The 15,671-nt window shown below is 35.4% G+C and overlaps 3 protein-coding genes across 4 annotated transcripts; all 3 read right to left on the bottom strand.

The window, feature by feature from the left end:
* Window positions 1-195: 195 nt before the first annotated feature.
* LOC140762667 (ras-related protein RABD1-like) lies at window positions 196-3,206 on the bottom strand. Its single transcript, XM_073100563.1, has 8 exons — window positions 3,085-3,206; window positions 2,914-2,986; window positions 2,681-2,728; window positions 2,520-2,567; window positions 1,666-1,737; window positions 1,095-1,250; window positions 783-886; window positions 196-519 (listed from the first exon to the last, which is right to left on the bottom strand). The coding sequence occupies exons 1-8, from the start codon at window positions 3,096-3,098 to the stop codon at window positions 429-431; spliced, it is 606 nt and encodes a 201-aa protein (XP_072956664.1). The 5' UTR covers window positions 3,099-3,206; the 3' UTR covers window positions 196-428.
* A 1,089-nt stretch (window positions 3,207-4,295) lies between these two features.
* LOC140762332 (probable serine/threonine-protein kinase At1g54610) lies at window positions 4,296-10,728 on the bottom strand. Its single transcript, XM_073100071.1, has 9 exons — window positions 10,375-10,728; window positions 9,721-10,287; window positions 8,657-8,941; window positions 8,249-8,566; window positions 7,589-7,816; window positions 6,987-7,087; window positions 6,770-6,872; window positions 5,749-6,141; window positions 4,296-4,931 (listed from the first exon to the last, which is right to left on the bottom strand). The coding sequence occupies exons 2-9, from the start codon at window positions 10,177-10,179 to the stop codon at window positions 4,773-4,775; spliced, it is 2,046 nt and encodes a 681-aa protein (XP_072956172.1). The 5' UTR covers window positions 10,180-10,287; window positions 10,375-10,728; the 3' UTR covers window positions 4,296-4,772.
* Window positions 10,729-11,698: 970 nt separating this feature from the next.
* LOC140766662 (uncharacterized) lies at window positions 11,699-14,326 on the bottom strand. Of its 2 annotated transcripts, none has more exons than XM_073106179.1 (5): window positions 13,942-14,326; window positions 13,297-13,411; window positions 13,121-13,202; window positions 12,483-12,534; window positions 11,699-11,958 (listed from the first exon to the last, which is right to left on the bottom strand). In XM_073106179.1, exons 1-5 carry the CDS (start codon window positions 14,293-14,295, stop codon window positions 11,896-11,898), a joined length of 666 nt encoding a protein of 221 aa, XP_072962280.1. In that variant the 5' UTR covers window positions 14,296-14,326; the 3' UTR covers window positions 11,699-11,895. The 2 variants fall into 2 exon arrangements, with proteins under 2 accessions (XP_072962280.1, XP_072962289.1); XM_073106188.1 differs by having other exon boundaries at window positions 13,297-13,391; window positions 13,942-14,076.
* Between the last annotated feature and the right edge of the window lie 1,345 nt (window positions 14,327-15,671).

Here is a 15,671-nt window from a genome sequence, read left to right on the forward strand (position 1 = left end):
GTCTTTCTGTTGGATATGATCGCTGTAACAATTAGTATTTTAAATTTAAAGATACAAAATTTTGCCATAGATTAAGATGGTTACTAAAACACCATAAAATTTATCCTTTACCTCCACAAAAAAATAAGGAAATGAAATAATGCCCTTGCAACAACTTTCAAACGTGAAGCCCTTGAGGTGCAGATATACAGCAAGTGTAGAACGGCAATTTCCACCTTTTGAATATTTAACATGAACAATCACACTGCCTGGATAAACGACACAAGGAACAATGATTCCTAGAACAAGCAAAATCATACACTTTTGTAGATAATATGGTCATTTAGTAATTTTCAAAGATCAGTAACAAGAAACATCACACTCTAATCCATTTAATTGTTCTTCCATATGTTTCCAGCCAAATGTTATAACAAAAATAGGAGTAAAGACTAGGAACAACAGTTGTTCTTCTGCTGGACAGGCTGGCCCTTCATCTGAACAGTTGCTGGTTTCCTGTCCGTGGTGGGCTGGTTTCCCATTCTGCATCACAATCAAAATCCTATTGAGTACCATAATTTGTTTCCTTCTAGGATGTAACCAGAAAAGAAAAAGCGAATCATAAGGTGAGATGCAATGAACAATCTTATACTAAGTGAAGTCAGAGAGAATGCCTCAAGTTTATATATATATGCAATATTAGTATACAAATATATAGGCTTAAACTGTAAATAATTGCATTACTGGCATTATTTTTTGTTTAATTTTCAGGTCTGAAGTATTTAATTCTTCTTTTTTTTTTTTACCTTTTCTTAATTTCAGCAGACATTGTTAAGAAAGCTTTCTCCACATTGATCGATTCCTTTGCACTTGTCTCAAGGAAAGCAATGCCTAGTTCATCCGCAAAAGCCTGTAGTTAGCAAATTACCAGTAAGTCATAGCATGAAGTATAACTTGCAACTGAAGTTAGCAAGCATCTTCATTTGTCTAATTGATATGATAATATAGTTCTCACAGGTCAACAATTGTCACTAAAAGCATTTATATATGAACCCTACTATATCATAAGAACCACCAGCCAAGATGTTACATATACACAAAACGAGACAGAACTATACCTGTGCCTTTTCTGTTTCCACAACCTTATTCTCAACCAAGTCACATTTATTGCCAACAAGCAGCTTGCAGACATTATCACTAGCATATCTATCAATTTCATTCAACCACTGCTTGACATTGTTAAAGCTCTCCATCTCTGTAACATCATAAACAATCTGGAGAAGGTCTTAGCATATTAATTCCAGTTTATCTGATTAAAGTACAAAGAGAAAACTACAGAAACAATTATTTATGATTTAGTAAACTTCTGTTAGGCTGAGATATCTGAAGCATCTCAGCATAAGGGCATGAATAGCAGCTCTGTGCTCTTTAGAAATAGTAATGCTTCCCTCTAATCTCAATTTTTGCAGAATGATAGCAAATTTTCATTTTATGGCATCAATCTATAGATCTAAACTTCAATTATAGTAGGTCAAAATGAAGTTATGAAAACCATGATATGCTTTGTATAAATAATCACAAATATGAATACATTTAGTTATTTAGAAAGAAAATAAGGACAACCTAATTTATGATGTTTTCATCTGAAAACATGGAACTTGAAAAGAAGGCAAAGTTCGAGTTTCATACAATGATTCCATGTGCTCCCCGGTAGTAACTACTTGTAATGGTCCTGAACCGCTCCTGTCCTGCTGTATCCCACTATAAGAACAAAATAACATTACTATTCAAAATAAATAACATTACAGAAGCAAATACACAAGTTATTTCTGCAAGAAGTGCTCCATATATATACTTAAATCTTATCTAGTAAATTTAATCAGACACTCGTCCTCTAGAAGGTAGCATTGGATACATCTTAAACTAAGTCAAATATTAGTTATTGCATGTAATGGAGCAGTTATGCTCATGTAATAATTTTGCTCTCGCACGACATTTACTTAACCAACAATTAACATTCTAAAATCCCCGTGGATAAAATTTCTATGCTCTTACGTGAAATGGAAACTTAGCATGAAAGGGTCATAGAACTATCAAGAGAAAATGCATAAAATAGTTGAGACAAATTTACTGAAAGGACTCAAAAAAGGGTTACTAGTTGAAAATTCCATATCTCTTTCACTCATCTAATACCAGAAAACTATAAGCTAATGAAAGCCACCATAATACCTCGTGTGAGGATTTGCAGGGGACAGGCACAGAAACAACTTAACATATTCTCATGGAGGGGATACACCGTACACCACACCTTTACAACCAAAGATAATATAGTTTAAATGTTGACCCAAAAATTTCCATGGTAGTCACATACTTGTTAAATGCCTTCTTAATTAACAATATTAAGCATTTATTAACCGGGCCTCAATCTAGATATACCAGTAAGCTTAAAGATTATTCTAATAAATATATCAAACTAAGACTTTGTACATAGGAAATATTTTCTGCAGCATAATTATCGAAAAAATATTGCAAAAACCACTTACAATCTGCAGCTTGACTGTCTTCCCATCCAGCTCAATTGTTCGAATTTTCTGAAGCAAGTAATGTAATTAAAACCAAGTTGCAAAATTTATTTCATCAACTCACTTATATGACTAAATAATTGCAATAGGAACTGTTATCGGAAGGAAATGCATGAACTCACGAAATCAACGCCGATCGTGCTTATGTAGCTATCGACATATGAATCATCCTGCAAGGAACAAACCCACGCAGATCAATACCAAACTGGAGGAACCATCAGAAAATGCAAGAAAAACCTTGGAATCAGAACACAACTCAGTAAAAACCAAAACTTTAGCATCAAAATCTCCATGTCTATTCATAACAAATTGTGATTTTTCGTCAAACATTTAATCGGCAACTATCGACACTCACGGAGAATCTGAGGAGGAGGCACGACTTCCCCACGGAGGAGTCTCCAATCAAGAGGACCTTGAAGAGGTAATCGCTGGAGAAGGAGAAGAGGAACAACGAAAGAATAACAAAAAAGAGATTTCAAAAAAAAAAGGAAAAAAAAAATTCGAGGAGGTAGGCATTGGAACTTACTACTCGTTGCTCATGGTTACGAATCCGAAGAGAAAGATCAAAAGATCGTCTCCTTCTTCTTGAGGTGTGGGAGAGGGAAGAAGGCCGAAACCAAAAAAGAACGTTTGAGTCGAAGGTCACGGCCCACGGCGTATATTGACATGACATCGCGCATCATCGCACATCATGGCACTTCGTCGCATGCACATGCTAAATGACGAAAATGGCCTCTAAATTTAACGGGTACTGGATCCGGATGCGGATCCCGATCCGACTTGAACGCCATAGTCTATCAGAGGGTTCGGATCCTCTACCATTATATTATGGTTTTCTTTTCTCTTTTTTTTTTGCATATGTCCCCCTTAAAAATCACTTTTTTATGTGTGCCTCCTTTAAAGTTGATATTTAAATGTTATTCTTCAAAACTTATATCTTTTGCATAGTAATTATAAAGTTAAGTCTCAGTAACTTATAGAGAAAAAAAGAGATATAAGTAATTTGTTGAAACTAGAATAATGATGTTTTATATTTGCATATCTAATTTGTTTAATTCTAAAGGTTAGCTAACTCCAATACACATCCATACAAAACATAATTGTTTTAAAGGGTATACATATAAAAATATGTGTTTTAAGGGGTGTATATATATATATATATATATATATATATCAACTTGAGAGGGGTATATAAGTGAATATGGGATTTTTTTTAAGAGTATACATGCAAGTGTATTGAATATTAGGATTCTCCACACAAATAGAATTTGATCAGGATATAAAGAAGAAAATTTATTTCTTACAAAACAAAAGATAAATACCACATCATGTTTAAAATAAGAAACTAGTTGTTTTTCCTTGGCAAATTTAATTTAATGCATCTTTTCTAGCTCTTAAAAATTTTCTCAAGCTGAGTGATTTCAAAACTGCAGTTAAGATCTTGAGGATACAATTATCTAATTAACTAAAATCAGTGAATCATCTCCTTTTAGTCTCTTGCTTTTGCTGCTACCAATTAACACTCCAGTTGTCAAATGCAGGAGGCATTCAATAGCTAGCCATTAATCCAATGCAGGAGAACCATAAATTATATCTGAAGTGCAAGGCATTATTAGCTCTGTAAGTTTATGTCAGATGTTGAATCTCAAATGAGAGCTATCACACTGTTAGGAGACTAATGAATCCTCTGCAGTCTATAGCAGTAAAAAGCAAAAGATGAAAGGCCACCAAATTTTAACCTTTACAGTCAGAATTTACATTTACACATTCATTCAAAACTCTAAAGCATACATAATGCCATCTAAATCAGCATAGCCTTCCTTTCTTGAGGCATTCAACAATCATTTTCTCGCTTTAGATGAACAAAATCGAGCGAATGCAAAAATGTCTCCTTGCAGTTTTCCTGAAGTTCTCAGTGAGTAGTCTGTCAAAATATACAAACACAGGTGAAAATTTTACTTTACAAATTGAGCAGCTGAAGCAATGAACTGAAAAATAGATATTTGAGAGTGGTCCTGCACCACATGGTGAGCTTCTTCATGGGTGAAGATCTAAAAAAAAAGACCAACTTTGCAACAGCTCTGAATAATTACTGTTGCTTCGGATCATCTTTGTAACTGGAATTTTGCTTCTCTGTTGGTATGTTACTTGAGACCAAATCAAACTTCTTAACTGCCTTTTGTACCGGTGATATGCAAGTCATATGAATTGGCTCTAGAAGAAATTCTTTTTCGTTTTGTCTTTCTCAAGGCGTGCTTTGCGTACTGCTTGTTGAATCTGTCTCTCATGCTCTTTAAGCATGTCTTCAACGTTTCCCCCCGGAGGCATGAGAGGTCCAGAATAGTGGATTCGTCTGTTCTTACTTCCATAACCCTGAGTTTGTAAAAAGACAGGCAACCATTCATGCGACATAAATTAATCTAATGCAAGGAGATTCTGCATCGAAAGCACAAGTATGCAATCTACAAAATGCAGATTAATGTTAAAAGAGTGACTGAGAATGCATGATAAAACATTATTATGCCTCGAAACTGCGTTCGAGACTTGGACTAAGTATGTAATTACAGTCTATGAATAGATATTAGGTTAAGTTATCATAATTTCAGTTGCACGATCTTCTGTTCAGATAAAATAGCAACATAGATAATAAGGTGGTCTGAGTTGGGTGACCGTTGATTTAAAATGATTCGGAATAACACGTGCATATGTTTGACCCAAGACCCGACTAAGCTAAAAAAGACTCACTATATTTATGGTTGAACATGATATAAAGCTGATTTTGGGCATAACTTAGCGTGATCAATAGTCAGTGTTGGCTCAACATATTATGACATATATAAAAATGTGTTGGTATTTTTGTGTCTGTATCTATACAACAGATATGTTACAGCATTGGTTTCATCTGCCAAGTGTTAAATTAAGTTCAACTTGAAATCAACCTGGATTTGAGTTCTATAGAAACTCAGTTTCAATCTCAAGTTGGATATGTTTAAAATTATCAGCTGTATGATGGGCTCAATCTTTCTCTCAGTTCTAAATGTACCCAATCAAGGCTCCATCAAGCTCATAGCTTTCCAAGGTCAAATTGCATAGTCTAAATAAAAAAGTTATAGAACATCTTGCTGAACTGACGTTTCCATATTAATATGAAACGTAGCATGGTATAGTAGTTTTAGTACTTAGTACTTACCACTGTTAAATCCTTGGTTCCTAAATCTTTCTTGTGAGAAGAGGAAGGCCCATCAAGCACCTGCTTCTCAGAGGGTTCCACAGCATCAAGCCGATTGTATCTGGAATTAGTGTTGCCTCTAGCTCCCATCGACAGGTCAGTACCCCCAGATTGAGGTATAAACGATGCCTGTTTTCTTAATTGAGGGCCATTTGGTACCCTCACAGAACTGTATGTACGACCAGGAACTTTCCGATGATCATTTTGATTTCCCTTGTACCATGAAGATCCAAAACCATTAGTGTGCATTGCTGTTGGTAGTTGAGGAGGCTCAATTGGAAACCCAGACCCACTATCCTCTTGTGGATTATACTTCTCACTGTTACTTTTAGCATTGGCTTGTATCTGTCGCTTCTGCACCAAAGGGAAAACAGCGAACAAACTTAAAAGAAATTTATAGCAAGCAGAAACCAAAAAAAAAAAAAATTTATAGACAACCTTCTATGCTCCTACAAAGTAGAGCCACAGCTAAGCTTATTGTCCATTGTTAATTAATCTCATAATGAATAATTGGGCCTTTGTGATGTAATATCTTTTATTTAAACCTTGCGTATCCTTCAAAATTCAAGTTTTACAATGTAAAAGGAAACACCAATTTATTGTGGCAGTTATCCAGTTATACACAAAGCTTCCATTATGAATTCTCCACCACATTCTATCTTTAGCAATTGAGAAAAATATTTCATGAACAACTGACCTTGAAATAAGTCCAGATCATTGTTTATTGAAATAGTGCAATTGAAATCTCTCTGAACATTATCTTAACAGAACTGAATAATAAGAAGACTGCATTAAAATCTGACTAATGGTATGTAACAGTATGGGCATATACTTTTAAAACATCTCCTTAAGCATTCAATAAAGAATTAGAGATGCAACATGTTTTATGAAAAGACAAAAGAATTGCTGCTGGAGGAAAATTTTCTCCTAATAACTGGACAGTTGAAATAATGTCCCACTTGATGAGAACATGAAATACTACCTGGATTTCAACATTAGCATCTGGTATTGACACTCCTTTGGAATTTTTTCTCCCTGGCCTTGCTGGTTCAGGTTCCCGGCCATAGACAGCCACTGTTTTTTGTCTATAAACACAATGCAAAGATGGAAAATGTTAACATTGGGGAGAATTTGCATAAATGCTTTCATAGTTAATAAACTGCAAACTCTGTAAACATTCCTGTCATTGCATAAGTTACCTCCTAGATTCCTCATTCCGCAGTTTAGCATCATACTCTTTGCTTGGTGGAAACTTGGGCAAACTTGAAGGGTCACAGGCAAGCGGTTTTGTTCTGAAAAACTGAAATTTTGAGCCGTTAGTGTTTCAACAACCACAGATAAATGAAAAACAAGAAAAGAAAAGAGCCCCCTGAAAATAGTATAATTAAATCAAGAAAGACACGCGAAGAATGGTGCATGAACAATAAATGGATTACAAAATCTTTGGTCCTTTTGAAGGGGCAATGCTATTTATCTGTATATCGGAGAAGGCACAGCAGTGATAAAGAGTCATGTTTTATGGCATTTTTGCACAAAGCACTTCCTAAATTAGCAATCAATTCTAATATTCTTTATTAAGGAGGTATAATATACATAATATTGAGAGAGAGTAGGCACTATATAATTTTGAGGTGCAAGGGCATTGTTTTTCAGTCAACAGAGTTTGTTAGTTTCTGTACACACTACAAGTTCTTGACATATTTCCAGTGAGATGAAGAATTTGCTTACTAGTACAGTATCAAGACTCCAATCAAAGAAATTAACCCTGTTGCAAAATTACCATAACAACTCCAAAACTTACTTCACTCTGAAGAGCATAGGTTGCTGTTCCCCTATCTGCTGGTTCTATTGCAAGTAAGGAATCCAGGAGAGCTAAAGCTGAAGGTGGTAGATCCTTAAACGTCTCAGCAACACAACGTCTATATTGGTGTTGAGGTTTGAAGATAGTTGCATCTGGCAGCTTTGATTTCTTCCAGTACTCATCCGACGGTGACCCACAAAGTTTGAAAATCTTGTGGAGTTGCTCCACCTAGATGCATCAGCTACAAGGATCACTAAACAAATATAATTGCTAAAAGGAGCAGTCATCCAAATGCAATACCAAAATAACCTTGAATGCAGGAGGGATATAGTTTTTAACCAATCAATTTTTGGGGACTAAAGGTTCAGCCAGACTTGCGAGAACGAATAGAAAACTCTGAAGGAGAATAGTTCCTCCCAAATATTTGGTATGACTAAAAGAATCTTCATGATAAATATTCTAATAAAGTATAAGGATTGCAATTGTCCAAATGAATCATCACAATAGTTTGCCTGTTTAAACTCTCAACAACAAAAACAATCTTTGTAAGAAAGTTTTAACCAAATGCTTTGTGTTTGGCTGCAGTGCAAAGTGAAGAAGGAAATATTTACCAGAAAAGGAATGAGAGTAAGAGCAAAGGAAGAAATTTCTATGCTATACCTCTGTTCGTCCTGGCATGATTGGCTTGCCCACAAGCAATTCTCCAAGAATGCAACCAGTGCTCCACAAATCAACTGCAACACCATATTCTGTTGCACCCAGCAAAAGCTCTGGTGGCCGATACCACAATGTTACAACACGACTTGTCAATGGCTGCCTTTTATTAGGATCAAAAAATGTTGCCAGACCAAAATCCCCTATCCTAAGGATGCCATTATTATCAATCAGAAGATTTGAGCCCTTGATATCTCGATGAAGAACTCCACGATTATGGCAGTGCTCAAGACCACGAAATAGTTGCTGCATGTAACATTTCACCTGACATTCAATTGTAAGGTGGTTTCAATGAGTGCAGATAAAGATATAAATGACTGGACTATTACCAATGATTGAGACAAGAACAAATACCTCTGGTTCGGTAAACTTGACACCTGGAGTTGCTGCAAGACCAGAAAGATCATGCTCCATATATTCAAAGACAAGGTACAAACTACCTGACATGCGAGATGCAACTATGCCTTCAAGCTTTATAACATTTGGGTGATCAAGACTACGCAGTATATGGATTTCTCTTGCCATAAAGCGGACACTTTCAGGATCCATTTTAACAAACCGCACTTTCTTGAGTGCAACAATTTTTCCAGTCTCAAGATCACGGGCTTTGTACACATTACTGTAAGTTCCTTGCCCAATCTGCAAAGAGAATGGATAAAGCAAAGAATGATTTAAAATGTTAAAAGCACAAGGTGATTTCAGAAGAGGAAAGCCATATGAAATGCTCCTTTTACAGCAGTGCAGAAGAGAAGTAACTTAACATGACCTAACTCTACACACTTGTAATGAAGAAAAAAAGAAATTGGATCCATTTACTGGTCAAAGTCACACTTCATCTTTGAAAGGAAGGATCTCAAAAACCAAATCCTTGTAGTCAACTTTTACTGATACTAGTGTACTTGGAAATTAGTAGACATTGATGTCTTAGTTAATATAATGAATTGAAAGAGTAATGATATTTCTTGTATTAGAATGTATGACCTTTATATTTTCTCTGTGGTAACAGGTAATCTAATCTGTGCTACAAAAGATCATTGATCCTATGGCACCATCTTATGATAATTCTGCAATCTCAAACAGAATTTACCAGCCTTTCTAGTTCACTCACAAAGCCAGCAATGAACAATAATTCCATATGTATGCTAACGGTTATAGCATACAACCTTATGAAAGACATTCATATCATATTGCAATTATCAATGAATTTGTAACTTATAGCTATGCTTAGATAGATCCTATATATATATATATATATATATATATATATATATATATATATGTCTTTCCAGAAGGTTAATATCAAATCAAAATGAAGCATTCAAAAGATAAAACTCAAATGTTAGATAAACCATACCAATCAATCTGTAAAAAGGTTGAACACGAGACTAACAGTTCATGAAAGAATGTAGACGGTTTACCTTGTCTAATTTCTCAAATGAATCTGCTCTCCTTGGTAGCCAGCCTTTTACTGCTTCTCCTGCTACATCTGTTAGCCAAGAAGGCCAACCTGCTATCACATGCTCCCCGGAGAATCCATTAGGTACATCAACAATATCCAAACGAGGCTTTGCCTCGTCAGCACCATCTGCAACTCCTGGATCAAGATCATCTGCCCTACCGGCATACATCGTAGCCGACCTCTGGTGCCCAGTTCCATTCCCGGCTCCATCGATGCCCGCCGGCTTCTTCTTCCCCTCATCCATTGGTAGGCCCATGGGGATGACATCCTTGGGCTTCGAATTAACCCTTGCTGCACTCCCATTATTTACCGCAACCTCATGTTTCCCCGATAGTGAGACAAGCAGCTTTATAGACCTGGAGGTTGTCAGGCTTTTGATATTCTCATCTGCAAGTCCTTTAGAGCAAATGCCACCCATAAGAAAAAAAAAAGTTACGATCTCCTTTCTCCTAGCACATGTGTCGAACACTTAGTTGCATGAAATCCGAACACGAAAGGCATTCCGCCGAGCACCATTACCGAGAACCTTCAAATTCCGGAGAAGATTGAATTATCGTAAAAATGTTGATTTCTTAATGAATTCAAATGTGCAGAACAATTCCTATTCACCCACCGCAAGATCGAAGCAGATTGCGATAACTAACCCTGAGCCAGACGAAACCCAGATCAGAAATCACGCAAGGATCACCGGATTCCAATCAAAATCGCACCTTGCAGCCGGGATAGCAATTATTCAGGCTCCTGAATTCCTATCTCCTTTTGCGGAAACCGAGTAGAAAAACAAAATCGAACCAAAGAAAGAGCCATGAAGCGAGAATCCCGCTGGGCCTAAGGATTTCGACGTGCTGTGTTGTGCCCACATAACTAAAATGAGTTATGGACGTGCGCGCCATTATCTATCTGAGATATTTAAAACATAGAATATAGTTTGAGTGCAACGGTAGAACCAAACAAAAGTGATAGAGCATCCCATGTTCATCTTTATCTGTCATTTTTTAAGGTTTGTTTTGTTCTGTCTTTTTATTTTTATTTTAATTTTTAAAGGCTAAGTTTTGTTATTAAAAATAAAAAGAAAAGGTTAGCTTTGTTACAATATAAATATATATATAATCATTGTTCTTCATAATAGTATAAGTGTTTAATATAATTTTTTAAAATAACAAATAAAAAAAAACTTAAAATACCCTTTATTTGACAACTTACCTCTTAGCGAAATTAGGATTTTTTTTTTTTTTTTGGAACTAAAAACAAAACTGAATTTTGATTTTGCAGCATCACCCAGTTATTATTTCACTATGCACAACTACTCAAACTATTTTACTGTCTACACAATTCATAGATAGTTAATAATGAATTTCATGTATTAGATAGTGCTTTCTTAGAAAATATGCCAATGTAATTTGAATTCGGATATAGTCATACACTATGAGCCCTATCTCATTGGCTACATTGTATTTAGTTAGTGTTGTAAAGCGAAATTAAAAAAAATAAATGAAGATCCTGTAAATTAGAAAACCATTTGGGTTTTCATGCAAATGAGGTTGCTCTTGCCAAGTTGTTAAATCTAAAATTTTCTTGCCACCACCTTATCTGAAACAGGCAACTTTGAAGTGACTCGGTAGCGATTTGAATATATATATGCCAATGGATAAAGAGGTGTTGAGCTTATTATTATGTAGTAATACCCATGAGCACTGGAAGAAAGATTTTTTGGTTGTCAGCTAAGGGTTGTTTAAAGGATCAGAATGTTAGTAGATCAGGTCAAAGTATGTTGAGAGTCAACTGGAGAAGTAATTTGTGATGTTATAATAACTTTAGGCATCAAGAAAGTGGAACACAAGTAACACAACTTAGAGGGAAAAAAATGAGTTCAATGATTACGAATAAAGTATACCTTTGATGCACATAAAGTAGGATAAACTATTTTACATAATAAAGTTCATCCCTCAGAGTAGGTGGATTCACAGGGCATAAAGAAATTATAACTTAAAAATTAATGAAGAGTTTAAAGAAAAGAGTAAACTGTTAATCAAAGTATTCCTTGCAAATGCATGTCATAAGATTTACAGACAGGCCATTATAACCAATAACAATTCAAATGTATCATATAGCTCGGGCAAAATGAGGAGATTATTCACAACCTATCAGCAAGCTGTGGAAATCGTTGTAGTATCCAAGTCACTGCCCTGATAAGAACCTGCATGCTCATGGAGATAAATAGCTAGTAGAATAAAAGGTTAAATTCAGAACAAGGACATTAAAAATCCAAAGGTAGTTCAAAATTGATGATTGTGTCTGCTCAGTAAGCTCACTCATTCTTACCTTTTAGGTTTTCTATAGTATACCTTTTAGGTTTTCTATAGTATACCCCTCTAAAATCCGCTTTAGGTTTTTTCAGTATAAATGTCAATAACTATAGAGAACAAGCAAAGTCAGGGAAGATTTATTTGATGATTGGTACAATTAACTATTTTGTAGTTCTTGCTCAAGGGAGCTTCCAAGAATACTTGACCTCCAAGTTGAGCCTAGGAGGTAAACTACCAAATATTAAGACTTTCAAGTCTGGCTTAACATAATCAAAGTTATAATAAGAGTTTTAACAATATCTCTGTCTGCCAACATGATACTCATCAAGCCAAAAAGCCTAAAGTGAACTAGACTTTTTCTAGGTACTGGTGTTCAAGCAGCAATATTGTAATTATCAGAAAATAATGCCCATACCAGTGCCGTCTCCCCAGGCTTAGTAGCAGGTTCTACACAATCTCGCCCATAGCTGTATTAGCAAGTTGAAGATTAATTCATGGACTATAGAAAACACTCCAAGCTAATTTGAAAAGAAATAGATCAGGGATAAGGCACTTCAAGTGATTCAATCACAATGATTAGGCAAACTTTTGAAAGAAAAGAAAAATACATTGTTCAGGCCACAGCCAATTTCAAGTCACCACATTTAAGACACAATGGCAATACCTAACACATAACTCTCACTTATTCCATGTCCTAAGTTATTGTTTCTCTTGGAGGAAAAAAAACCATGTTAATCTAACTAATAAGCACATGAACCTAAGATATATCTGGATGTATGAGTCCATTTCCTTGTTTCTATTTGTGCCGTGATATATACATGAATAGAAACTTACTTTTCAGTGCACTTCTGGGATATTTATGTAAAATCCTGAGTCTTGAGGACCAACAGGAACAAAAGTGAAAATTTAACTCACTTAAACTACCAAATAAAGATACTGCCAAGAGTGGAGCCAGACCTAAAAATTGGGCCAGAACATCATCAGAAACAGCTAATTCATTTTTTTTTTCTGAATTTCTTTGAAATTATGCCATCCTTAAAGAGGTAAACTTACACTATCTGCCTCTTCCCATCCAATATCTCCAAGCGATAGAAGCTGCATCCCTTGCTAAAAGGAAATGGCCTGCCCTGCCACTCTTGAGTGGTACAAAATTTCAAAATATACCAGAAAAATATATAAAATAAAATGTCTTTTTGCTGAACCAGTTGTAAAAGAGAATTTTGTCCTACCTAAGTGCCAGGTAACTCCAATAGCCAATGTATCTTCATTAGATATGTCATCAATAACAAACTGAAGGTCAGTGCTCATAGATTCTGTGAACTTCCTGAAGAAATCAAGGATAGCCTGCATGATCGATTTATGATGTACATAAGGAATTCACAAAAAATAAATCCAGAAATCAAGTGTGGCGAACCATATGAAATCACAGATTCACAGTATATAGCTTCCATTTTGGGTTTTGGTTGATTATCTTTTTTCCATTATGTTTAAAAACGAAATCCATAAATCATCTTACATAGAATCTCGACAGGACCGTGTTGCATAACCCTCTTAGGAAGAATTCCAAAAGTTGAACACAAATCCTTCAAATTTCTTTCAGAGTCTCTTCCATCCTTCTGTCATAGTTTTGGTGTGACATAAATAGCTTTTCAATGATCCATGTCTGTCAGTACTGACTATTTTGTTCATTAATTCTATCGAGTTCTCCATACTCAATCTCAATTAAACATAAGTATTATTGCATCAGATTTTTTTTAGTTAGTATTGTGTCAAGAACTAAAATTGATTGAGAAATTTGACGTCCCAGACCCATAAACATTATCTATCCACACAACCAGAAAATAAAAGAAATTGAACACAAAAAGGACGCTTACCTTGCGTCCAACAAAGGGACGGGAGAAGACAAGATCCTCATACACGCAGTCTTCTCCAACGAGAAGCTCCACGGCACCAAGATCGCGGCGATTGATCCCATCGTAGAATTCCCTGACCACATCCGACGCAGTGGAAGCTTCTAGAACCTTCGACTCCGTCGTACTCCGGCTCGCTGGAACCCTAGCAGTGCTCCTGGAGCCAAAGGTAGCGTCGGAGATTGGGAAAAATCTCGACCTGATGCGAGACTGAGGAGGACTAGCTAGGGTTAGAGAAGGAAGGGAAGAAACCCTAGAACAAGAGCAAGTGGGAGATAGGTTTGAGAGGAGGGGGGAAATGGACATGGAGCTTAGCATCTTCCTACGAAATTGCGCGCTAAATCTTTTATTATCTCTTCTATTTATCTTTTTTTTTTTTATGGATAACTTCTTTCTTCTCCTCCTATTTATTAAAAATTAAGAAAATAATATATAAATGATTTTTATTTTAAATTTAAAATTTTAATGACTAATTAATTAGAATAAGTATTTTAAAGAGTTTACATATTTAAGAAGATATGTGAAAAGAGGGTATACTGCTATAGTACAAGGGTTCTTGATATAATCATTGTGCTTTTGAAATTGTTAGACTAGTAATTTTGAAATAATTGCGATCCATATAATTGGTTTCAACTCCCTTAAAGAATAATAAGAATAATTACATATAGGTTAGACAGCCACAACAAGCTTAAAAATAAATAGTATCTTTTAGGGATAATTCATTTTCTGACCATTTGAATTTTTTTTATACATAATGATTCCTAAACTATGAAAAAAAAATGTCACTTGACCTCTTTCATTATATCATATATTTTTACTATTTATAAATTAAACCTTACGATTTTATATAAAAGTGTCATACTGTTAAATCTGTTAGTTAAATGTAATTAATTCTTTGAATTAAATTAACTATACTAAGAGGATTACGAAAATACTCTCAACCAACTTATATTTACTCAATCTATACTAACTCAACCCAACCAAATTAAACCTAACTCAAACAAATCTATATCTCAACCCTTCCACCGTCTAATCTAAATATATCATCATCATCAAATCTTACTCCCTCCTTTCTCTCTTTATCATCCCCACCTCCTTTGTTGAGATCCAGAATAATGGCAACAACACAGACCAGCATAGTGCACGAGAATCTCTACCCGACAACACTGGTAATGTTGGGATTCAGAACTCCGACAATACTGGCTCACTCGACATGGCTAGAAAGCCGTTAGAGGTCAACGTCCATGCATGATGGTGAGGAACTCATGCCAAAAAAGCAGGAAAGCCACCACCGTTGGTTCCTCTAGAACCACTAGCCATTTGGAGGGCCGAGGCAAAAGGTCTTGAAAAAGCCTAGGACATGGAGTAAACGTCACCGGTCAGGGAGTGAACGACAAAGTGATGGCCTCGGCGAGGAAGCATATGCTGCAGACTTGATTTTGGGGAGGGTGATGTTCGGTGAAGCCCAACCTAGTGATCGACAGAGAGAAAAAGAGAGAGATCAGAGAAGAAGTTATTTTAAAAATAAAAAAATCTAATTAATGAAATATTCTCAGGATATTTTTGCACATATTTTTGAAATCATAAAATTTGATTTATAAATAGTGAAATTATAAGAAGTAAACCATAATTTTTATTGAAAGAGAAATTTTCTAATAAAGCTCTCTTATAATAAAGTGATACAAAAAACAATA

The sequence above is a fragment of the Typha angustifolia genome, chromosome 1 (assembly GCF_048772165.1).
Source record: "Typha angustifolia cultivar Huaian chromosome 1, ASM4877216v1, whole genome shotgun sequence".
In the NCBI taxonomy this organism is placed as follows: Eukaryota; Viridiplantae; Streptophyta; class Magnoliopsida; order Poales; family Typhaceae; genus Typha; species Typha angustifolia.